The sequence below is a fragment of the Carcharhinus amblyrhynchos genome, chromosome 6 (genome assembly GCF_965287045.1).
Source record: "Carcharhinus amblyrhynchos chromosome 6, sCarAmb.v2.hapA, whole genome shotgun sequence".
NCBI lineage: Eukaryota > Metazoa > Chordata > Chondrichthyes > Carcharhiniformes > Carcharhinidae > Carcharhinus > Carcharhinus amblyrhynchos.
The window spans coordinates 66,672,212-66,696,422 of record NC_137329.1 but is presented as its reverse complement, the minus strand read 5'-3'; the positions used below and the strand labels follow the sequence as shown (position 1 = coordinate 66,696,422).

General features: G+C 43.2%; 1 protein-coding gene across 1 annotated transcript in view; it reads left to right on the top strand.

The window, feature by feature from the left end:
- Nucleotides 1-3,469: 3,469 nt before the first annotated feature.
- Nucleotides 3,470-24,211, top strand: part of pex16 (peroxisomal biogenesis factor 16) — a 34,430-nt gene continuing 13,688 nt past the window's right edge. Inside the window, exons 1-4 of the mRNA XM_080190567.1 lie at nucleotides 3,470-3,597; nucleotides 10,572-10,607; nucleotides 17,497-17,573; nucleotides 22,089-22,222. Of these exons, the coding sequence (XP_080046693.1) occupies nucleotides 3,483-3,597; nucleotides 10,572-10,607; nucleotides 17,497-17,573; nucleotides 22,089-22,222 (362 nt within the window). The 5' untranslated portion in view covers nucleotides 3,470-3,482. The remainder of the gene's footprint in view (nucleotides 3,598-10,571; nucleotides 10,608-17,496; nucleotides 17,574-22,088; nucleotides 22,223-24,211) is intronic.

Sequence of the window (24,211 nt, the reverse complement as noted above, 5' to 3'; positions counted from 1 at the left end):
CTTCTCTGCCCCTCTCACCCATTTTCACTACGAACTTGCTGCACTCCATTCTCTTTGGTCCAACCCTGACCTTGTGACCAAACCTGCTGACAATGATGGCACTGTTGTTGTCTGATGTACTGACCTCTACATCACAGAAGCTGAGTGGCATTTCTCAGTCACTTCTTCCTACCTCTTCCTGGCCCATGACCCCACCCAAAGAACAAAGAAAGTTACAGCACAGAAACAGACCTTTCAGCTCTCCAAACCTGCACCAACCATGCTACCTGACTTAACTAAAACCCCTACACTTCTGAGGACTATATCCCTCTATTCCCATACTATTAATATACTTGTCAAGACACCCCTTAAAAGTCACTACCATACCTGCTTCCACTACCACGGCAATGAGTTCCAGGCAACCACCACTCCATGTAAAAAATCTGCCCCATACATCTCTTTCAAAACTTGCCCCCTGCACCTTAAATCTATGCCCCCTAGTAATTGATTCTTCCACCCTGGGAAAAAGCTTCTGAGTATCCACTCTGTCAAATGCCTCTCAATCTTGTAGATTTCTATCAGGTCACCCCTCAACCTCTGTTGCTCCAGTGAGAACAAACCAAGTTTCTCCAACCTCTCCTCAGAGCTAATGCCCTCCATATCAGGCAACATCCTGGTAAATCTTTTCTGTACCCTCCCCAAAGCCTCCACGTCCTTCTGGTAGTGTGGCGACCAGAATTGAACACTATTCCAAGTGCAGCCTTGCTAAGATTCTGTGAAGTGTCAACATGACTTGCCAATTTTTAAACTCAATGCCCTGGCCAATGAAGGCAAGCTTGCCGTATGCCTCCTTGACTACCTTCTTGACCTGCATTGCCACTTTCAGTGACTTGTGTACCTGTACACCCAAATCCCTTTGCCTATCAATACTCTTAAGGGTTCTGCCCTTTACTGTATATTTCCTATTTGTATTAGACCTTCCAAAATGCATTACCTCACATTTGTCCAGATTAAACTCCATCTGCCATCTCTCCACCCAAGTCTCCAACTGATCCTGCTGTGTTCTCTGGTCCTCCTTGCTATCTACAAATCCACCAACATTTGTGTTGTAAGCAAACTTATTAATCAATCCAGTTACATTTTCCTCCAGATCATTTATATATATATTACAAACAGCAAAGGTACTGATCCGGGAGGAACACTACTTGTCACAGCCCTCCATTCAAAAATGCACCCTTCCACTGCTACCCTCTGTCTTCTTTGACTAAGCCAGTTTTGTATTCACCTTGCCAGCTCACCTCTGATCCCATGCGACTTCACCTTCTGCACCAGTCTGCCATGAGGGACCTTGTCAAAGGCCTTACTGAAGTCCATGTAGGTAACATCCACTGCCCTACCCTCATCAATCATCTTCAACACTTCCTCGAAAAACTCAATCATGTTCGTGAGACATGACTTCCCCTCCACAAAACCATGTTGCCTCTCACTAATACGTCCACTTATTTCCAAGCAGGAATAGATCCTGTCTCGAAGAATCCTGTCCAATAATTTCCCTACCACTGATGTAAGGCTCACTGGCCTTTAATTACTTGGATTATTTTTGCTATGCTTTCTAAACAGAGGAACAACATTGGCTATTCTCAAATCCTCTGGGACCTCCCCTGTAGCCAGTGAGGATACAAAGATTTTTCTCAAGGGCCAGAATTTCCTCTCTTGCCTCTCTCGATATTCTGGGGTATATCCCATCAGACCCTGAAGAGTTGTCTAACTTGATGTTTCTCAAGAACCCCAATACTGCCTCCTTTTTGATCTCAACGTGACTCAAACTATCCCTTTCCCAGACTCATCATCCACCAAGTCCTTCTCTGTGGTGAATACTGACATAAAGTACTCATTTAATATCACGCCATTTCCTCTGGCTCCACATATACATTCCCTCCCTTGTCCTTGATTGGGCCAATCCTGGCTACCCTCTTGCTCTTTATATATGTGTAAAAAGCCTTGGAATTTTCCTAATCCTGCTGGCCAATGCTTTATCATGATCCCTTTAAGCTCTTCTTACTACTTGCTTAAGTTTCTTTCTATTTCCTTGCATTCCACACTTGCTTCGTGTGTTCCCAGCCTCCTAACTTTGACAAATGCTTCCTTTTTCTCTTTGACTAGACTCACAATATCTCTCGTTATCCAAGGTTCCCAAAACTTGCCATACTTATCCTTCATCCTTACAGGAATGTGCTGGTCCTGAATCCTGATCAACTTACACTTGAAAGCCTTCCACATGCCAGATGTTGATTTGCCTTCAAACATCAGCCCCCAATCTACAATTTTCAGTTCCCACCTAATATTGTTGTAATTAGCCTTCCCCCAATTTAGCACCTTAACTTGAGGACTACACTTATCTTTATCCATCAGTACCTTAAAGCTTACTGAATTGTGGTCATTGTTCCCGAACTGCTCCCCTACTGAAACATCGACCACCTGGCCGGGCTCATTCCCCAATACCAAGTCCAACGTGGCCCCTTCCCTAGTTGGACTATCTACATACTGTTTCAGGAATCCTCCTGGATGCTCCTTAGAAAGTCTGCCTCATCTATGCCCCTACCACTGAGTCCCAGTCAGTACAGGGGAAATTAAAATCTCCCACCACAACAACCCTGTTACTTTTATACTTATTTGGTTGGACTAAAACCTGGTGTTGTCAGACTTTTTACTGTGTTTACGCCAGTCCAACGCCGGCATACCCACATCATGACTTTTATACTTGACAAAATCTGGCTACACATCTGTTTCTCGATCTCCCGTCGGCAGTTGGGTGGCTTATAGTAAACCCCTATCACTGTGACTACACCTTTCCTATTCCTCAGCTCTATCCATATTGCCTGAATATGTCCTCTGAGGTGTCCTCCCAGAGTACAATCGTAATATTCTCCTTAACCAGTAGTCCTACTCCCCCCATACCTTTTAATTCCCCAACCCCGCACAACCCACTTCCAGTTTGTTCCCAAAATCCACAAAAATGCCCTGGCAAACTCATCATAACAAACTGTTTCATTGAACTCATTTCTTCTAATTCTGTTTGACTCCATCCTCTCACCCCTTGTCCGGTCTCTTTTTGCTTAGGTTTGTGATTCATCTGATGTCCAGCGTCATATTAACAATTTCCAGTTTCCCGGTCCTATACTGTCTCACATACACTGCGTCACCAGAGACACTGGATCAATATTGATAATAGACTTGATCACCAGAAACCACACACTCCAGTGTGTGGTCAAAGCCCATAAATTGAATTATTGTAAATCACATACTGGACCATTAGCAATCACTCATTGGGTCATTGAGGTCGGGAGCCTATTTTTTTGCTCTCGAGTCTCCGCCTCTTTACAGAGCACAAGCCAATGGATTTTCGGTTTACATCTGCTGGTTGATGAGCCAATGAGTTGGATTATTGTTGCTGAATAGGCGGTGACCGGAAGCGGAAGTTCTGGGGAAGAGGTCACGGTATTATGGCGGACGCGTTGAAGCGGCTCGCGCTCCGGTACCGGGATTACATCATCAGGAACCCGGCAGCCGCTGCTCAATTGGAGACTACAACCCGGAGTGTCAGCTACTTACTAGCTGGTCAGAGATAATCTGTATATCTATTAACCTTATATAACCAGAAATATAACCTTTCATACCCCCTAAATGCCCCTAATTAAACAGTGAGCTTTTTTTTGGATCGGAACGTGAGCTTGCCGGTTGATCAGACGTTAACTCCAAATATAACCTTTGTGTTGAGATACTGTGCCTTCAAACATGTTTCCCTGCAAGATGTTTTGGTAGTCCCTGGAATTTTCTTGGCAACATGTTGCTTGCAGCCGGTGCCCTTTAGTGTTACTGAAGCTGTATGATTGACATCGTGTTGGTTTTGATCTGAACTATTGCTGTGTTCTGTGGTTTTAATGTTCGTGATGTGGAGGTGCTGGCGTTGGACTGGGGTAAACACAGTAAGAAGTCCCACAACACCAGGTTAAAGTCCAACAGGCTTATTTGTAGCAAAAGCCACTAGTTTTCAGAGCACTACTGCTTTGTCCACTTTTTTAGCTCCATTTACCTGATGAAGAAGCAGCACTCCAAAAGCTAATGACTTTTGCTACCAAATAAACCCACTGGACTTTAACCTAGTGTTGTGAGACTTCTTACTGTGTTTTAATGTTCCCCGGGGACTGCAGAGTAGAGCTTGATTTGGGTGATTGACAGGCCATGTCATGTGATTGGGGCAGCAATACTTCACAGGGAAGTTTGATTTTAGTTTCACCATTCAGAAGCTGCTTGCAGCTGAGAGAAACAGTATTTTTTTTCCCCCTAGAGTTTTGCAGTTTTAAGTGTTGCTCTCTAGATGCTGCTTTTGAGTTAAGGGAGAGCAGTTCCTCTCTTTTCCCCTCTCTAATGTATGGAGACTGGAAGCTGTTAGGGACTGGGTTTACCACTCTGAGGTTTTGCTGTTTTGAGGATGTATCCTTTGAAAACTGCTGGCTTGGATTTCTGGTCATGAGTATTACAAAACTGGAAATCCAGCATCATGTGATCATATGTGTGTTTGTGCTAACATATTCTGACAATGGGTGTATGTTTGTGGGATGTTTTAAATTTGACCAAAGTTAGCTGTGATACTGTGTCATGTTTAATATTGTAATTGGTAAAAGTTAATTGGTGTGTTAATTATTTTTATTATATTCTGTTTGTTCTTAAATAAATTTTTGTTTGAAAGTTTCCTATGGATTATTTGAATCATGGACTGAAACACTGTATGCTCATGAATGCCAAAAATCAGATGTAAAACTTCAAGATATAGGCTAACTTCACAAAATACCTTGGAGTTTCTGACGTGGGTCTTAACAATTGAGGTTTTTTGTGGGATTAAAATTTATATTCCTTGTTTGGACTCAGATGTTTGTGCTTTCTTTTCAGGTGTTGCATTCAATTTAAATAGGGAGTGCTTTGTGGAATCGTAGCTCTTTAGTAGCTAAATGTTTCCTGGGTGTGGAAGAACATAAAATAAGAATTAAAGCAGCTTGACTTAGAAAAAAAAGGAAGCACTTGTAGAGATAAAGTTGGAAAGAAGCTAAAGAGAGGGAGGCAATTGCAGCAGAAAAATAAGAGAAAGAGGGGAACAACAAGCAAAAGAATTAAAACAGTTTAAATTACAACAAGAAAAAGAAATGGAGCTGCTTGAATTATAGATATGGCGGGGGGGGAAGGGAAAGGAACAGTCCTAGCAAAAGAAAAAGAAAGTGAATATGAACTTCGGAAACTGGAACTACAAAGTGCATGTCAAATTAAAATGGTGAAGTAAAGGGAAAAGTTGAGAATAGTGATGAGCACAGTGAGGAAGAGCAAATGTGTTGTTGTCAAAGGAGATGGGGATCTGTTTAAATATGTGCAAGAGTTGCCATGGTTTGATGAGAAGGATGTAGAAGCCTTTTTCATTTCATTTGAGAAAGTAGCTAAACAAATGAAATGGCCACAGACCCTGCGGCCATGACCGATTCAAACAAAGTTGGTAGGTAGAGTTAGTGAGGTGTTTGTGTTACTATTAGAGGAGGTATCTGGGGATTATGATCAGGTGAAAGAGCCACCCTAAGTGCATATGAGCTAGTGCCAGAAGCCTACAGGCAAGGGTTTAGAAATCTAAGGAAACAAGCTGCCAAGCATACATATAATTTGAAAGGATCAAACAAAGTAATTATGAGAAGTGGGTAAGGGTCTTGACAATCAACCAGAAGTATGATGCTCTTAAAGAAAGTTATTTTACAATTTAAACATTCACTTCCCAAAGTAGTGAGAACTCATGGAAAAGCAGAGGGTTAAAACAGTGACGTTAGCAGCAGAAGTGGTTTATAAATCAAGTTTGGTTTCTGACATCAGTTTCAGTCTGTAAGGGATAGAAACTGGGGTGAAAAGAAGATCTTAAAGATAATAAAGACAGTGTACCTCAGATTTAAAAGGAACTTTCCGTTCACCTGACGAAGGGGCAAACCCTGAAAGCTTGCGAGTTTACTTCAAATAAATCGGTTGGACATAAACCTGGTGTTGTCAGACTTCTTACTGTGATCAGAAAGTGCCAGATCTCTCTGCAGAATTTACTTGTGTGGATAAAGTTATGGAGCATCAGCTACTTACTGGCTGGTCAGAGATATTAACCATAAATATAACCCTAAATACCCCTGTATGCTCTCCAAATATACTTTGCATGTATACCCTAACTAAACCCAGAGTGTCAGGTACTCATGGCTGGTCACAAATATAAAATTTAAATGTAAACCTTATATACCCGCAAGTACACACCTTATAAATAGCCTGAACTAAATCCGTAGACGCAGAGTGTCAGCTGGTGAAGCCTAACCACACTGGGGAAGCTGGCTACAGAACGCTCAGGTGCCATTGCACGGGGCGCCCCAATCTCCCAGTGAACTAGGAGACCTCTTGCCGCACCCTAATGTGGACATCGGACCCCCTCACCCCATCATTGGCAGCATGTTCTCCTTCCCATACCAACATGGGTCAACAGCATTGGGGCACCAGAACACTCCCAATAACTCCCCTGACGGACACCCGACATGCCCTGTCCCCTGTCACAACTCCTTCTGAGGCCCCTCCCTGCAGCCCTTACATAGGCCTCCCCTTTGCAGAGCTTCCCTCTGCATAACCCTTTCTTTTGGCCTTGCACAATTTTCCCATGCCAATTGACTGGCCTGGTAAGATCGTGCCCCATACATTACATCATTGCAAGATTCTGTCTATTATAGTTGATCTGTCAAATGCCTGGGTTACTGTCCTTATTAGTAATATTCCCTTACTACAGATGCATGATTAACTGGACAATAGTTCCCTGTTTTTTTTTCTCTCCCTCTTGAAGCAGAGTTATCTTTAATTACTTTACAGTTTTTGGGAATTGTTCTAGAATCCACAGAATTCTGTAAGATCAAAACCAATTTCTCTGCTATCTCTTAAGATCTGAGGTTGTAGGCCTAGGAATCTATTCAATTATTGCCCCAACAATTTCTGTGTGATCTTTGTCTTCTGTGCATAACATTTTAATATCTCTGCTATTTCCTCCTCTGCATGAATATGAAGCTAGCTGAGTGACAGGAAACAGGCATTAATGGTGGACAATTGTTTTTCAGACTGGCAATGGAGTCCCCCTGCGATCAGTGTGAGGATCACTGCTCTTCCTGATATATGATGTGGAGTTGCTGTTGTTGGATTGGGGTAAACACAGTAAGAAGCTCACAGCATGTTAAAGCCCAACAGGTTTATTTGGTAGCAAACGCCCCTAGCTTTCGGGGCTCTTCATTGGGTGAGTGGGGAGTTCTGATCACAACAGGGCATATCAAGACACGCATTCAGTTTACAAAATACTGATTAGAATGTGAGCCTTAACAGCTAATCAAATCTTAAAGGTGCAGACAATGTGAGTGGAGATAGCATTAAGCATAGGTGAGAGAGATGTGTATTGTCTGCAGACACGACAGTAAGTGAGATGTTGCAAGCCCAGGCAAGTCATGGGGGTTACAAATAGTGTGACATGAACCCAAGATCCTGATTGAGGCCGTCCTTGTGTGCAGAACTTGGTTATCAGTCTCTGCTCAGCAACTCTGCGCTGTCGTGTGTTGTGAAGGCCACCTTGGAGAACGCTTACCCAAAGATCAGTGGCCGAATGCTTCAGCGAACACTTCGGTCACGGGCATTTGGCCCCTGATCTTCGGGTAAGCGTTCTCCAAGGTGGCCCTCATAACACTCAACAGTGCAGAGTCACTGAGCAGAGACTGATAGCCAGGTTTCGCACACATGAGGACGGCTTCAACTGGGATCTTGGGTTCATGTCACACTATTTTGTAACCCCCAAGACTTGCCTGGGCTTGCAAAATCTCACTAACTGTCCTGGCTGGAGATAATACACCTCTCTTTAACCAGTGCTTAACGCTGTCTCCACTCAGTCCGTACCTGTGAGACTTCTTTACCTGTAAAGACCCGCATTCCAACCATTATTTTGTAAATTAAGTTTGTTTCTTTATATGCCCTGTTTGTGAACAGAACTCCCACTCACCTGATGAAGGGGCAGAGCCCTGAAAGCTAGTGGTGTTTGCTACCAAATAAATCTGTTGGACTTTAACCTGGTGCTGTGAGACTTCTTACTGATATATATCAGTGACAAGACCTTGGTGTCCAATTTTGCAGTTGATATAAAACTGGGAAGTGTTATTAACGGTGAGGAGGATTGTGTAGGATTATGTAGAATGTAGATTGGTGGAATGAACAGAGAAAAGGGCCCATTGGGTGGGGGGAATGCGCTAATGATGTGCTTGGGAATCCCTCCAGGAAATTCCCACAAGTGTTTACCTGTCAATTGCCCAGAAGTGCTAACTTCCTCTTGATGATTTGTGACCCATCCAACAAAGTTATTCAAATTGCTAGCTTCAGTTTTACCCTGATTCAGAAAGAATTAGAAGGAAAAAGCACACCTTTCGTACTCTCACCAATGTAGTGATGTAAACACTCAGATCCAGTCACGTAGGGCACACACCCCCACACCACACACACGTGCCCTCCCCCCAGCTATATCCCTCTAGTCCCCGTTTGTTCACATGCCTATCAAGATAAGTCTTAAATGCAGCTAATGTAACTGCCTCAACCACCTCAATTGGGAGTGTATTCCAGGCCCCCACCACCCTCTGTGTATTCTGAACCTTCCCCCCCCTCCCCCAACCATTTTCTTGAAATTGTGCCCCCTTGGAACAAAGAAAACTGAGGGATGACTTGATAGAGGCGTACAAAAATATGAGGGGAAGAGAGAGAGTGGACAGGATAAAATTGCTTCCCTTAGTGGTGAATTATAGAACCGGGAGCACAGATTCAAGATAAGTGGCTGTAGGTGTAGAGAGGGTATGAGGAAGAATCTTTTTATGCGAAGAGTGGTGGACATCTGGAATTCACTGCTTGAGTTGGTGGTGGAGGCAGACACCCTAATCTCTTTAAAAAAGCATCAGGAGCTGCACCTTAAGTGCTGTAAGCTACAGGGCTATGGGCTGGTGCAGGAAGGTAGGATTAGAAAAGGCATCTCGCTGTCCTCAGGCTGGCATAGACAAGATGGGCTGAATGATGTCCTCCTATGCTGTAACTTTTTTCTGGTTCTATAAAATAAAAGATACAATTCTGAAGTGGGTATATGTGCATAAATCATTGACAATGGCTGGAGAGGTTGAGAGTGTGGTTAATATAAAGACAAAATGCTGGAAGATCTCAGCAGGTTTGACAGCGTCCATGGAAAGAGAATAGAGCCAACATTTGCTCTGATGAAGGTTCATCCAGACTCGACGTTGACTCTATTCTTCCTCCACAGATGCTGTCAGACCTGTTCAATCTTCCAACTTTTTTTGTACCTAATATCGACCCTGGGTTTAATACCTCACATGTAGCACATAAAAAAGTTATGTTAACCCTGGTTTGGCCTCAGCTGGAATATTGTGTTCAGTTCTGGACTTCACATTTTAGGAAGGATGTGAAGGCAGGAAAGATGCGCAAGAATGATTCCAGGGACAAGGAACATCACTTATGAAGATAGATTGGAGAGGTTGAGACTGTGTTTTCCTTAGTCAAGAGAAGGGTGAGAGAAGATTTTGATTGAGGTGTTTGAAATTGAGGGGGATGTGGACAGAGCAGATAGAGAGAAACTGTTCCTGTTGGTGGAAAACCTGAGGAGCACATTTAAGGCAACTGGCAAAAGTAGCAATAGAGACAGGAGGAAAAACTTTTTCAGCAATGAGTGATTCAGCTCTGGAATACACTGCCTGAGAGTGTGGTGGAGACAGTGTCAATCCTGGCTTTAGAAGAAAATCACAATTATTTGGGGAAAATGTGTAGAGCTACAGGGAAAAGCAGAGAAGGGGGGGTTAGGTGAAGAACAGAAACAATGGGCAAAGTGGCTTTAATGCTATCACCATCCTATGATTCTCGTTCTCCTGGCTCTGTCTGCATGGAACTTTTTTATCTGTTTCTCTTGAAAACTATTTTATATTTCTTGGCAGTTTTAGTCTCATTATACCATCTGCCTCTTGATTAGTTCTACGCTTTCCACTCTTTTTAACAGTATTAAGTCCCTTTTCATCTAATATATTCCTTAACTCATTGAGTTAGCCTTGATTGGCCCACTCATGATTGCACCTATTCTCAATTGAATATTCATTTACTGAGAATTATAAATGAATTATTGAAATTTTCATTGCATATCTGCTGTTATATCTTTTAACTTAAGTTTCCAAAATGCCCCAGCTAACTCTCCTCTTGTACTACCCTAATTGATTTTATTTCAATTTAACTTCCTCATTTCAAAGTTCACAATATCTCTGATTCTGATCACTAATCCTCAGTCACTCCATTATTAATCAGCCCTGTTTCATCGTACAATTTTAGAACTCGAGTGGCCTGTTCTTGGGTTCTTTGATGCAGTTGTTGATCCTACATTGCCAGCAGCTCCATCTGGAGGTCAAGATAAATCACTGAGATTTGTTATTGGAATGATTCAAATTGACAGTCTTTTCTTTGTCTTGCAGGGCGTTTTGCTGATTCTCATGAACTCTCTGAGCTGGGTATGTATTAGAGAGGTGTGTGCAGGGAAGGGGGGGGGGTATGGTGGCGTATGGGTAATATCACTGGATTAGTAATCCAGTGACCCCAGGCTAATACTCTGAGGACGCTAGTTCAAACCATACCACAGCAGCTGGTAACTTATAAATCAGTAATGGAGATTGTGAAACTGCATTGATTGTTGTTAAAAATCCATCTGGTTCACTATTGTCCACTAAAGGGAAAGAAATCTGCTATCCTTATCTGGTCTGGCTTATGTGTCACTCCTGACTCACAGCAATGTGACTGATTGATAAATGACCCCCTGGAGTGCGCTCAAGTTACACAGTTCAAGGGTAATTGGGGATGGGCAACAAATGCAGGCCTTGCCAGCAACAGCAGTTCATGTCACATGAACAAATACATTTTTTAAAAGGGATGGGGCTCAGGATGGTGTCAGTAGCAGGCAATGTGAAGAACATGATAAAAGTCTTTGCTTTAATTAGGCACAATCAGTGGAAGCATCATACTGAGAGCAGTCTGCTGATCACAGACAGACAGCTGTCTGTTTTCAGAGAGCAGTCTGCTGATCACACAGATGGCTGTCTGTATACTGAGAGCAGTCTGATCACAGGCGGATGGCTGTCTTTTTACTCAGAACAGTCTACTGATCACAGATGGACTGCTGAGCCCGTACTGAGCAGTTTGCTGATCGTAGTCAGATAGCTGTCTCTGTATTGAGAACAGAGTGATCATCACAGGCAGACAGCTTTCTGTGCAGTGAAAACAGCTTTCTGATCACAGACAGATGAGCATCTGTACTGAGAGCAGTGTGTTTGTCACAGACCAGCTGTTTGTGTTGAGAGTAGTTGCTCATAGACAGCTGTATACTGAGAATAGCCTTCTGACCACAGGCGTCTGTATACTGAGAACAGTGTGATCATAGATGGCTGTCTCTGTACTGAACAGTCTGCTGATCAGAGTCAGATGGCTGTCTCTGTACGAGAACAGTATGATCATCACAGGCAGACAGCTGTTTCTGAACGGAGAACTGTCTGCTGATCACAGACAGACGGCTGGCCCTTTACTGAAAATAGCCTCATGATTACAGATGGCTGTCTCCATACTGAGAACAGTCTGCTGATCACAGACCGACAGCTGTCTGTACTGAATACAGTGTGCTCATCACAGACAGCTGACTCTGTACTGAGAACAGCCTTCTGATCACAGACGGATGTTTGCATTGAGAACAGTGTGCTCATTGCAGGCAGATGTGCGTCTGTACTGAACTGTGCTCATCACAGATGGGCATCTGTACTGAGAACTGTGTCTTATCACAGACCGGCTGAATCTGTATTCAGAACAGTGTGTTCATCACACACGACTGCCTCACAACTTAGAACAGTCTGCTATCACAGTCAAGCAGTTGTCTCTGAAAACAGACTGTTGATCATAGTCAGGTGACTGTCTCTGTACAGAGAACAATCTGCTGATCACAGACGGACAGCTGTCTCTGTACCGAGTACGGTTTGCCACTCACAGACAGATGGATACTGTGCCAGCTAGAGAGGATGCGATACTGGATCTCCTAGTGGGAAATAAGTTAGGGCAGGTAATGGATGTGAGTGTGAGGGAACACTTTGGATGCAGTGATCATAATGCCATTAGTTTCAACCTGATCATGGGTAAGGATAGATCTGGTCCTCGGATTGAAGTTCTGAACTGGAAAAAGGCCAAATTTGATGAAATGAGAAGGGATCGCTGAAGTGTGGATTGGCACAGGCTGTTCTCTGGTAAGGATGTAAGTGGAAAGTGGGAGGCCTTCAAAGAAATTTTGAGTGCAGACTATGTATGTTCCTGTCAAGATTAAAGGCAAAGTAAATAGGGATAAGGAACCTTGGTTCTCGAGGGAGATTGTAACACTGATTAAGAGGAAGAGAGAGTTGTATGAAATGTACAGGCAACAAGGAACAGATCAGATGCTCGAGGAGTATAAAGAACTGCAAGAAGCTACTTAAGAGGGAAATCAGGAGGGCTAAAAGAAAGCATGATGTTGCTTTGGCAGACAGAGTGAAGGAAAATCCAAAGAGCTTCAATAGGTGTGTTAGGAGCAAAAGGATAGTGAGGGATAAAATTGGTCCTCTTGAAGACCAAAGTGGTAGACTGTGTATGGAACCGAAAGAGATGGGGGATTTACTAAATGGTTTTTTTTTTTGCATCCGTATTTACTGAGGAAACGGGGATGGAGTCTATGGAAATTGGGCAAACAAGTAGGGAGGTCGTGAAACCTTTACAGATTAAAGAGGAGGTGGTGGTGCTGGGTGTCTTGAGGCAAGTCAGAGTGGATAAATCCCCAGGACCGGACACGGTATTTCCATGGACCTTGAGGGAGGCTAGTGTTGAACTTGCAGGGGCCCTGGCAGACATATTTAAAATGTCAATATTCACAGGGGAGGTGCCGGATGATTGGAGGGTGGCTCATTTTGTTCCACTTAAAAGGTTCCAAAAGAAATCCAGGAAATTACAGGCTAGTAGGTTTGACGTCGGTGGTTGGCAAGTTATTGGAAGGTGTGATAAGAAATAGGATCTACAAATATTTGGATAGACAGGGACTTATTAGGGAGAGACAACATGGCTTTGTGCATGGTAGGTTATGTGTGACCAATCTATTGGAGTTTTTCGAGGAGGTCACCAGGAAAGTGGATGAAGGGAAGGCGGTGGATATTGTCTACCTGGATTTCAGCAAGGCTTTTGACACAGGTCCCTCATGGAAGGTTAGTTAGGAAGGTTCAGTCGCTAGGTATAGATGGGGAGGTTGTAAATTGGATTAGACACTGGCTCAATGGAAGAAGCCAGAGAGTGTTTGTGGAAGATTGCTTCTGAGTGGAGGCCTGTGACTAGTGGAGTGCTGCAGGGATCGGTGTTGGGTCCATTGTTGTTTGTCATCTACATCAATGATCTGGATGATAATGTGGCAAATTGGATCAGCAAAGTTGCTGATGATACAAAGATTGGAGGTGTAGTGGACAGTGAGGAAGGTTTTCAAAGTTTGCAGAGGGACTTGGACCAACTAGAAAAATGGGCTGAAAAATGGCAAATGGAATTTAACACAGACAAGTGTGAGGTATTGCACTTTGGAAGGACAAACCGAAGTAGAACGTACAGGGTAAATGGTCGGATTCTGAAGAGCGCAATTGTACAGAGAGATCTGGGAATACAGGTACAGAATTCCCTAAAAGTGACATCACAGGTGGATAGGGTCGTAAAGAGTGCTTTTGGTACGTTGACCTTTATAAATCAGAGTATCGAGTATAAAAGTTGGAATGTTATGGTCAGATTATATAACGCATTGGTGAGTCCAAATTTAGAGTATTGTGTACAGTCTTGGAAGGATGTAAATAAGGTTGAAAGAGTGCAGAGAATGTTCACGAGGATGTTGCCGGGACTTGAGGAACTGAGTTACAGAGAGAGATTGAATAGGTTAGAACTTTATTCCCTGGGGCGTAGAAGAATGAGGGGAGATTTGATAGACGTGTATAAGATTTTGATAGGTATAGAAAGAGTGAATGCAAGCAGGCTTTTTCCACTGAGACTAGGGGAGGAAAAAAAACACCAGAGGGCATGGGTTAAGGGTGAAAGGAGAAAAGTTTAATTGGGGGCGGGGCGTTGCTTCTTCACAGAGTGGTGGGAGTGTGGAATGAGCTGCCAGATAAAGTAGCAAATGCGTTGTCACTTAAAACATTTAAGAAAAACTTGGACGGGTTCATGGATGAGAGGGATGTGGAGGGAAATGGTTCAAGTGCAGGTCAGTGGGACTAGGCAAAAGATGGTTTGGCACAGACGAGAAGGGCCAAAAGGCTTGTTTCTGAGCTGTAATTTTCTATGGTTCTAACAGTTTGCTGATCACAGACGGACAGCTGTTTGTACTAAGAACAATCTACTCGTCACAGACCGCTGTCTATGAATTGTGAACAGCCCACTGATCACAGACAGACAGGTGTGTGCCCTGAGAACAGAGCTGATCACAGATAGATGGGTGTGTGTACTGACAACAATCTGCTGATCACAGACACAGCTGTGCTCATCACAGACAGAGGAGTGTCTCTGTACTGAGAACAGCCTTTTGATCAAAGGTGATGGGTGTCCCTCTATACTGAGAACAGACTGATCACAGACAGACGTCTGTTTCTGGACTGAGAACAGTCTGCTGCTCACAGATGGGTCTGTGTACTGAACAATCTGCTGATCACAGGCCAATCTGTGTACTGAACAGCCTGCTGATCACAGATGGACAGTGTCTGTATATTGAGAACAGTGTGATCATCACATGCAGACAGCTGAGTCTACTGAGAACAGCCTTCTGATCACAGATAGACGAGCATCAGTACTGAGAACAGTGTGCTCATTACAGACCGGCTGTCTGTACTGAGAACGGTCTGATCACAGACAAACGGGTGTGTGTACTGAGAACAGTGTACTGATCGCAGACAGACGGCTGTTTGTATTGAACAGTCTACTGATCACAGACGGACACGTGTGTGTACTGACAACAGTCTGATCACAGACAGATGGCTGTCTCTGAACTGCGAATAATCTGCTGATCACAGACGGATGTGTATACTGACAACAGTCTGATGATCACAGACACAGCTGTTTCTGTACTGAGAACAGTGTGCTCGTCATAGACGAGTGTCTCTGTACTGAGAGCAGTCTTCTGATCTCAGGTGATGGGTGTCCCTCTATACTGAGAGCAGACTGCTGATCACAGACAGATGGCTGTTTCTAAACTGAGAACAGTCTGCTGCTCACAGATGGGTCTCTGTACTGAACAGCCTTCTGATCACAAGCAGACAGCTGTCTCTACTGAGAGCAGTCTTCTGATCACAGACGGGCATCAGTACTGAGAACAGTGTACTCATCACAAATTGGCTGTTTGTGTACTGAGAACAGTCTGATCACAGACCGGGTGTGTGTACTGACAACAGTCTGCTGATAAGAACATAAGAAATAGGAGCAGGAGTAGGCCATCTAGCCCTTCAAGCCTGCCCCACCATTGAGTAAGATCATGGCTGATCTGAAGTGGATCAGTTCCACTTTCCCGCTTTCTCCCCATAACCCTTAATTCCCTTGTCTGTCAAAAACCTATCTACCTGTGACTTAAATATATTTAGCGAGGTAGCCTCCACCACTTCAACGGGCAGAGAATTCCAGAGATTCACCACCCTTTGAGTGAAGAAGTTCCTCCTCAACTCCGTTCTAAACTGCACCCCCCTAATCTTTAGGCTGTGCCCTCTAGTCCTGCTATCCTTTCTAAGTGGGAAGAATCTCTCTACCTCTACCGTATCCATCCCTTTCATTATCTTAGACGTCTCTATAAGATCCCCCCTCATCCTTCGAAACGCCGAGTACAGACCCAGTCTATTTAGTCTCTCTTCATAGTCCAACCCTCTCATCTCCGGTATCAGCCTAGTGAACCTTCTCTGCACTCCCTCCAAGGCTAAAATATCCTTGCGCAAGTGCGGCGACCAAGACTGCACACAGTACTCCAGCTGCGGCCTCACCAGTGCCCTGTACAGTTGCAGCAAGACCTCCCTGCTTTTATATTCTATCCCCCCTCGCTATAAAGGCCAACATTCCATTCGCCTTCTTGATCACCTGCAGACTGGGTTTTTGTGACTCATGCACAAGACCGGGTGTCTGTACTGACAACAGTCTGCTCATCACAGACCGATGAGCGTCTGTACTGAGAACAGTGTGCTCATCGCAGACTGGCTGTCTCTGTATGGAGAACAGCCATCTGATGGCAATTATACATTCCCAAAGTCAGATTGCCCACCTTTCCTGTGGGCGTTATCCAGTAAATATTAATACAAATCAGTCAATCATCATTCTGTCATTAACTCCAGACAATAACAATACACATCATGACCTAATGGGATTTTGTTTATTATTAAATTACAGACATTACCTCCCTTCTATTGCCCAGCAATATGGGACACTGGACAGTGAAATAATTCCTACCAAATTGAACCCACGTGATTCTCGTCCGACCCTGAGAAATTTTTCTTGTCTGCTTGCCTCCTGTGTTATCTCTCGGAGTTGTATGACCGTATTCATAAGGCTAGCATTGGTAGCCATCTTGTTTCCGACCACTGCTGATGACAGCTGCTTTTCAGGGGATCTATTGTTCCTTCTCCCTCCCTGTATTTGTCACTGATTGAAATTTCACAAAATATGACCGAAACCAAAACACATCCATCTTGTAAATTCAAAATACCTCATAGAAGAATCATAGAATCCCTACAGTACAGAAAGAAGCCATTAGGCCCATCGAGTCTCCCCGACTACAATCTCACCCAGGCCCTACCCCCATATCCCCCCACTAATCAGTCTAACTTGCGCATCTCAGGACACTAAGGACAATTTTAGCATGGCCAGTCAACCTAATCCGCACATCTTTGAACTGTGGGAAGTAACCAGAGCACCTGGAGGAAACCCTTGCAGACACGAGGAGAATGTGCAGACTTCACACAGACAGTAACCCAAGGCGGGAAATGAACCCAGGTCCCTGGAGCTGTGAAGCAGCAGTGTTAACCACTGTGCTACCATGCTATTCTATTTTAAATGAGAAATATTTGTTAATTATGCAAATGTTAATTCCTATGGCAACAGCCCTGGCAGATTTACTTTCCTATGGTCCAAGATCATTCATTCTGAAGTTTAGTATCATGTTAGTGTTCCTAAATCTATAGTTATTTGTTTATTAGCCTAATTAGCCCCCCCACATCACAGGCCAATAATGACTATAAAAGAGAGGGAGCTTCCATGTCTGGAGCCAAAGCTGCTTGTGTTGAATACTGGAGTGGCTGCAATTTGGGTCATTATTTAACGTGAGTTGTATTTGTTTGACAGTCTACTCAGCATCCAACTTGTTAGTGCTGGTCAATGATGGCATATTGAGGAAGGGTATCCCTCAGATGCCTCTGGTGGTAAGTACTGCTTCACTTTACAATTTTGAAAGTATTGTCACGCTGTTTAAAACAAAATTGAACAACCGCACGTGCTGAGCTCTTCTCACTCAAGCCCAATATTAAAATATGCTGACATCCAATTTAACACCATCTAACTCCAGGCTAGATCCGGTTAGATTTGAGTCTGTAACTCACTCCCAAGTATCTTCTGTTTTACTTTAACCAACCCCAAACACGTCAATTAGAGTCCAGTCTGTAATTTACTCTGGGATAATTATTAATCTATATGTAAGCCACCCAAACCTCTCAATTAGATTTAAGTCTGTAACTTACTTCCGTGTATCTGTTATGCTATATACTATCCAACCAATATCTGTCATTCTATATATAAATCTCCCCAAACTCCCTAATTAGATTGCAGTCCATAACTCACTGCGGTTATCCGTCCATTATTATGGTTAAGGTCAGAAACTCCAAAGTGTTTTACGAAGTCCACCTGGATCATAACTTTTGCTTCTTGAATTTGGCTAGGATAAGCATGATAGGCTTCACTTCAGGTATGATTCGAATGACCCACCAGGGAGTTTTTATCAAACAAAATTTATTTAAGTATATAGTCAACATGTATAGCAAGAACTTTAATCAATTACAAACAAGAAACAAAACCACGACAATGTATGACCCTTAACAAAAATATCTAATGTGTTTCAATACAACCAACCTCTGTAAACAACTCTTTAAACAGGTTCAATACAGCAAAATCTACTGCTCACGTGATAAGGGAATTTGAGTCCTTTGATTGAAGTCTGCAGTTCTTTGGATTCATCCCTAGCAGCTTGAAGACAAGACAGCTTCCCAAAACACCAGGGACACTGTTCCAGCCCCCAACAACAGCAGGTTTTCACCGTTAAGGAAAACTAGATCCTGTTTTCGGCTAACCAACAGAATTTTGAAAACAACAGGGAGAGAGGGAAAACACTTCCTTTTGCCTTGCTATCTCTTCTAAAACTAAAACTCAAACCTGCAGCTCCAAATTGAAAAAGAAAAAAACTGTCAGAAACACACCGTCCTCCTGACAATGGAGGATCATTAAACTAATAGAGTAAACATAAACAACCCTATTTAAACCACTTAAGTGGCAATAAAAGGACATCTCCAGTCGAGCAGACAACAACGATATCACTGAAGCTGTGAGCTAAGAAACCACGGAAGCTGGGAGAGCTGCAGAAATCATGTTTTCAAAAAAAACCTTTCTTAAAGATGCACTAACATCACAGTTTCCCCTTAAGAAAAAAACGCATCAACCTTTAAAGATGGTTTTATTTTTCAAACCCCTTCAGTTTCAATGTTAGTATTCTATAATAAAGATACAAATATTTTACAAAATCAAAACATGCAAACATAATGGCAATATAATCGATTTCAGTCCTAGCCTTCCACCATCGAACATTCCTTATCGCATTCATGACAAACTGCTTTATCTCAAATTCTCCTTAGTCCTGCATTGATTCCAAGTACAAACTGAGTTTGTTGTTGCGATGATAAATTAGCTCTGGTAATGCCCTCAGAACTAGGCAGGATCAGGAGGATAACACATTACCTGTGTGTAGTCAGGGCCATTCAGAAAGGTCATTTTATCCCTGTCCCCTTTCTTGTTCATTGGCCTTGGCTCCTCTGCCAAATAATTCAACTCCTTTGTTTGCCCTGGGTCTGCACCATCACTTTATGCATGCTCTTTGGCAAAGACACACAGCAGATTGTCTTCCTTGGTGTCAGAACTCATTTCGACCAATGTTTCAAAGATCATTGTGGCAGTTATGCTGCTGCGAAAACCACTGTCATTTATTCGAACACCAGCTGTGTACAAGATGATTTCATTGGGCATCCACATCTCTGCACACTGTACAGAATCATTGTGGAGATGCCGGCATTGGACTGAGGTAGAACACAAAGAAAACCCACAACACCAGTTTAAAGTCCAAACAGGTTTATTTGTAGCAAACACTGCAAGCTTTTGGGACAGCCTGTCCCTTCGTCAGGTGGCTGGGAGTTCTGGTCGTAAAAATGACAGAGAGACAAACTCAATTTACATGTATAATGATTGGAATGTGAGTCTTTACAGCTAATCAGTTTTTAAAGGTACAGACAATGTGAGTAGAAAGAGCTTTAAGCACAAGTTAAAGAGATGTGTATTGTTTCCAGACAGGACAGTTAGTGAGATTTTGCAAGTCCAGGCAAGTTGTGGGGGTTACAGATAGTGTGACATGAACCCAAGATCCTGGTTGAAGCCGTCTTCATGTGTGCGGAACTTGGCTATCAGTCTCTGCTCAGTGACTCTGCCACCTGACGAAGGGACAGGCTGTCCTGAAAGCTTGCGGCGTTTGCTACAAATAAACCTGTTTGGACTTTAAACTGGTGTTGTGGGATTTCAGAATCATTATGCCAGCAGTTCATTTTAGATGAAGGTACAGTTTTAGCAAACAGTCTGATTCCACATTATTGTCCTTTCCTTTGATCCATATTAGTACCATACTTCCACTCCTCAATCTCCTTTTTCAGATCACACATGACCGTTGATTCATCTACATTTTCCTTTGCATAGATGATGTGCTAATTTTTACGGTCCTGTAATTTATGTTCAGGCAGTTTGAACAATTCAGGAACATATTCCAAAACAGTCAACTTGACTTGTATCTGCCTCCACACCTGAACTGTGCCAACTTGAAAAGGACATGTTCCAGTCTGTAATTCACTCCCAGTTACATGTTATCCTATACGTAAACCATCCCAAGCCCTTCGATTAGATTCCAGTCAGTAACTCACTCCTGGGTATCTGTTGTTCTGTATATAAACTACTCTGAACCCCTAGATTTGTTTTCAGTCTTAACATACTCCTGGGTATCTGTTATTTTAAAGGTAAACCACTCTGTGCCCCTCGATTAGATTCCAGTCTGTAATTCACTCCTGGATATCTGTTGTTCTGTGTATATATAAACCTCCCTGTTATATGCTTTGATGTTAGCCTTTTAATTGATCATAACTTTACCCTTCATTAACTGGACCAAGTCATTAAGTTCCCTTAAACAGCTGTTTTAATGCAAGCTATGTAGCGAGGTCCCTGGAAATTCACAGGTCAGAGCGGTTACAAGCCAGGACCCAGAATTCAGGAATGCACAAGCAGTTATAGTTTCAAGTTCAATTACAAGTAATTAGCATATACCAATCAAGTTATAGATGTATCTCCATCCACTCAGTTATTGATTACAGTTATGTCATTCATAAGGTACAGATATCAAAACCAATCATAATCACCTTACACTTGTTTAATTATAATGTCCAATCAGCGTGAAAACTAAATCACATTAGCTGATCTAATTCTTCTTTGTTACAAGTCATCAGTGATGTCGCAGTTTCTGTCTGTATGTGGATATCATTCCCTGCTTCCAGTTCCAGATGACTGATTTAATGAATTCTCTAAGACTAAAGGCCTTGGTGCTTATTTATGAAAACTTTTGTAACAACTTTTTATTTTCTCATAGTTTGATTTTTAAACTTGTGATTTTTAACCCTTGCATTCCCTGAACCCTCCACTTAGATTCCAGTTGTGACTCACTCCCAGGTATCAGTTATTCTATATGTAGGGAACAGTAGTGGCACAGTGGTTAACACTGCTGCCATACAGTGCCAGGGACCCAGGTTCAATTCCCAGCTTGGGTCACTGTGTGGAGTTTGCACCTTCTCCCTGTCTCTGTGTGGGTTTCCTCTGGGTGCCCAGGTTTCCTCCCACACTCCAAAAATATGCGGATTAGGTTGATTGGCAATGCTAAATTGTTCTCAAGTGTTGGGGGGGGACTAGCTGGGGTAAATGCACGGGGTTAGGGGGATAGGATGCGGGTGGAGTTGGGTCAGTGCCAACTCGATCGGCCGAATGGGTCTCCTGCGCTGTAGGATTCAATGATAAACCATCTAAACCCCTTGATTAGATTCCGGTCTGTAACTCCTGGATAACTATTATTCAATATATAAACCACCAGAACCCCTTTTAGAATTCAGTCGATAACTCACTCCCATTCTATTCTAAAAATAAAACACCTGAACCCCTCAATTAGATGCCCAAGTAGAAGGTACAGGCTGGAAATTATTATTCTATATATAAACCTTCCCAAACCCCTTGATTAGATTCCAGTCTTTAACCCACTCCTGGAGATCTCTTATCTATACATAACCCACCCAAACCCATCAATTAGATTCCAGTCTGTAACTTAGATCGAGATATCTGTTGTGCAATATATAAACACCCCTAAATCCCTCGATTAGATTTCAGTCTGATGCGCTGACCTGTGTCCCGTGGGTGTGCCTGCACCAGCCCATGTCCGGGGGGGGGGGGGGTGTCCCTGCGCCAGCCTGTGTCCCAAGGGGGTGTCTGTGCCTCCTTGTGTCGTCGGGAGGGGGGGGGGGGCTGGTTTGCGCTGGCCCATGCCCCCCCTGGGTGGGGGAGGGGTGGCCTGTGCTGACCTGTGTTTCTTGTTCCAGTCTGCCACACAGCAACGGTTATTGACATGGCTTACTGTTTTGGAACACCTGGAGGTTTTCATGGAGATGAGCTCAGCCAAGCTGTGGGGCGAGAGCTGTCGCTGGATGGTGATTATAATCATACAAGTGGCCAAGTAAGTCATCTTCACTTGCAATTTCGCTGTTGTCCTCCTTCTGGGCACCATTTTTGGGAAGAGCTGATGTGTAGCCTTTTGTATTGTTATAAGCCTGTGTCGCTGTTGTCATTGAGCGTTGGCCACAGGGAGAGCCATGTCCATCAGTCAGCTCAGCACACCGATTGAATGTGGTGCTCAATGCATTTCCTTCAAACCCGCAGCCTATAATGATTATTCCAATCTGAATTCAGCACACCCTGTCCAGTTTCCAACTGCTGAAAATCTTGCCTGAATCCTGACTCTTGCCCCCACTCCTTCACTTAGACTCATAGAGTCATAGAGGTTTACAGCATGGAAACAGGGCTTTTGGCCCAACTTGCCCATGCTGCCCTCTTTTTAAAATCCCTAAACTAATCCCAATTTCCTGCGTTTGGCCCATATTCCTGCATGTTCATAGTACCCATCTAAATGCTTTTTAAAAGAAAAAATTGTACCTGCCTCTACTACTACCTCTGGCAGCTTGTTCCAGACACTCACCACCCTCTGTGTGAAAAAATTGCCCCTCTGGACACTTTTGTATACCTCCCCTCTCGCCTTCAACCAATGCCCTCTAGTTTTAGACTCCCCTACCTTTGGGAAAAGATATTGACTGTCTAGCTGATCTGTGTCTTCATTGTATTATAGACTTTTATAAGATCACCCCTTAGCCTTCTACGCTTCAGAGAAAAAAGTCCCAGTCTATTCAGCCTTGCCTTGTAACTCAATCCATCATGTCCCGGTAGCATCCTAGTAAATCTTTCCTGCACTCTTTCTAGTTTAATAATATCCTTTCTATAATAGCGTGACCAGAATTGCACAGTATTCCAAGTGTGCCCTTACCAATGCCTTGTACAACTTCAACAAAATGTTCCAACTCCTGTATTAATGTTCTGACCAATGAAACCAAGCATGCCAAATGCCGCATTCACCACTCTGTCCACTTGTAACTCTACTTTCAAGGAGGTATGAACATGTACCCCTAGATCTTTTTGTTCTGCAACTCTCCCCAACGCCCTACCATTAACTGAATAAGTCCTGCCCTGGTTCAATCTACCAAAATGCATCACCTCGCATTTGTCAGCCCACTGGCCCAATTGATTAAGATCCCGTTACAATTGGAGATAACTTTCTTCACTGTCCACTATGCCACTAGTCTTAATGTCATCGGCAAACCATGCCTCCTATATTCTTACCCAAATCATTAATATAAATGACAAATAACAGTGGACCCAGCACTGATCCTTGAGGCACACCTCTGATAACAGGCCTCCAGTTTGAAAAACAACTCTTTACAACCACCTGGTCAAGAAGCCAATTTTGTATCCATTTAGGTACCTCACCCTGAATCTCGTGAGATTTAACCTTGTGCAACAACCTACCATGCGGTACCTTGTCAAAGGCCTTGCTGAAATGCAGCAAGTGCACTGCCCTCATCTACCTTCTTGGTTACCCCTTCAAAAAAACTCAATCAAATTTGTGAGACATGATTTTCCACTCACAAAGCTATGCTGATTGTCCCTAATCAGTCGTTGCATCCCTAAATGCCTGTAGATCCTGTCTCTCAAAATACCTTCCAAAATTTACCGATCATAGACATGAGGCTCACTGGTTGGTAGTTCCCAGGCTTTTCTCTGCAGCCCTCTTTAAACAAAGGCACAACATTTGCCACTCTCCAATCTTAAGGCACGTCACCGTGACTATCAACGATTCAAATATCTCAACTAGGAGACCTGCAATTTCCTCCCTAGCCTTCCACAATATCCGGGGATATACTTCAGGTCCTGGGGATTTTTCTACCGTGGTGCGTTTTAAGACTTCCAGCACCACCACCTATGTAATATGTACACTCCTCAAGACATCACTATTTATTTCTCCAAGTTCCCTTACATCCATGCTTTTCTCAACAGTAAATACTGATGAATATTCATTCAGGATTTTACCCATCTCTTGTGGATCCACACATAAATG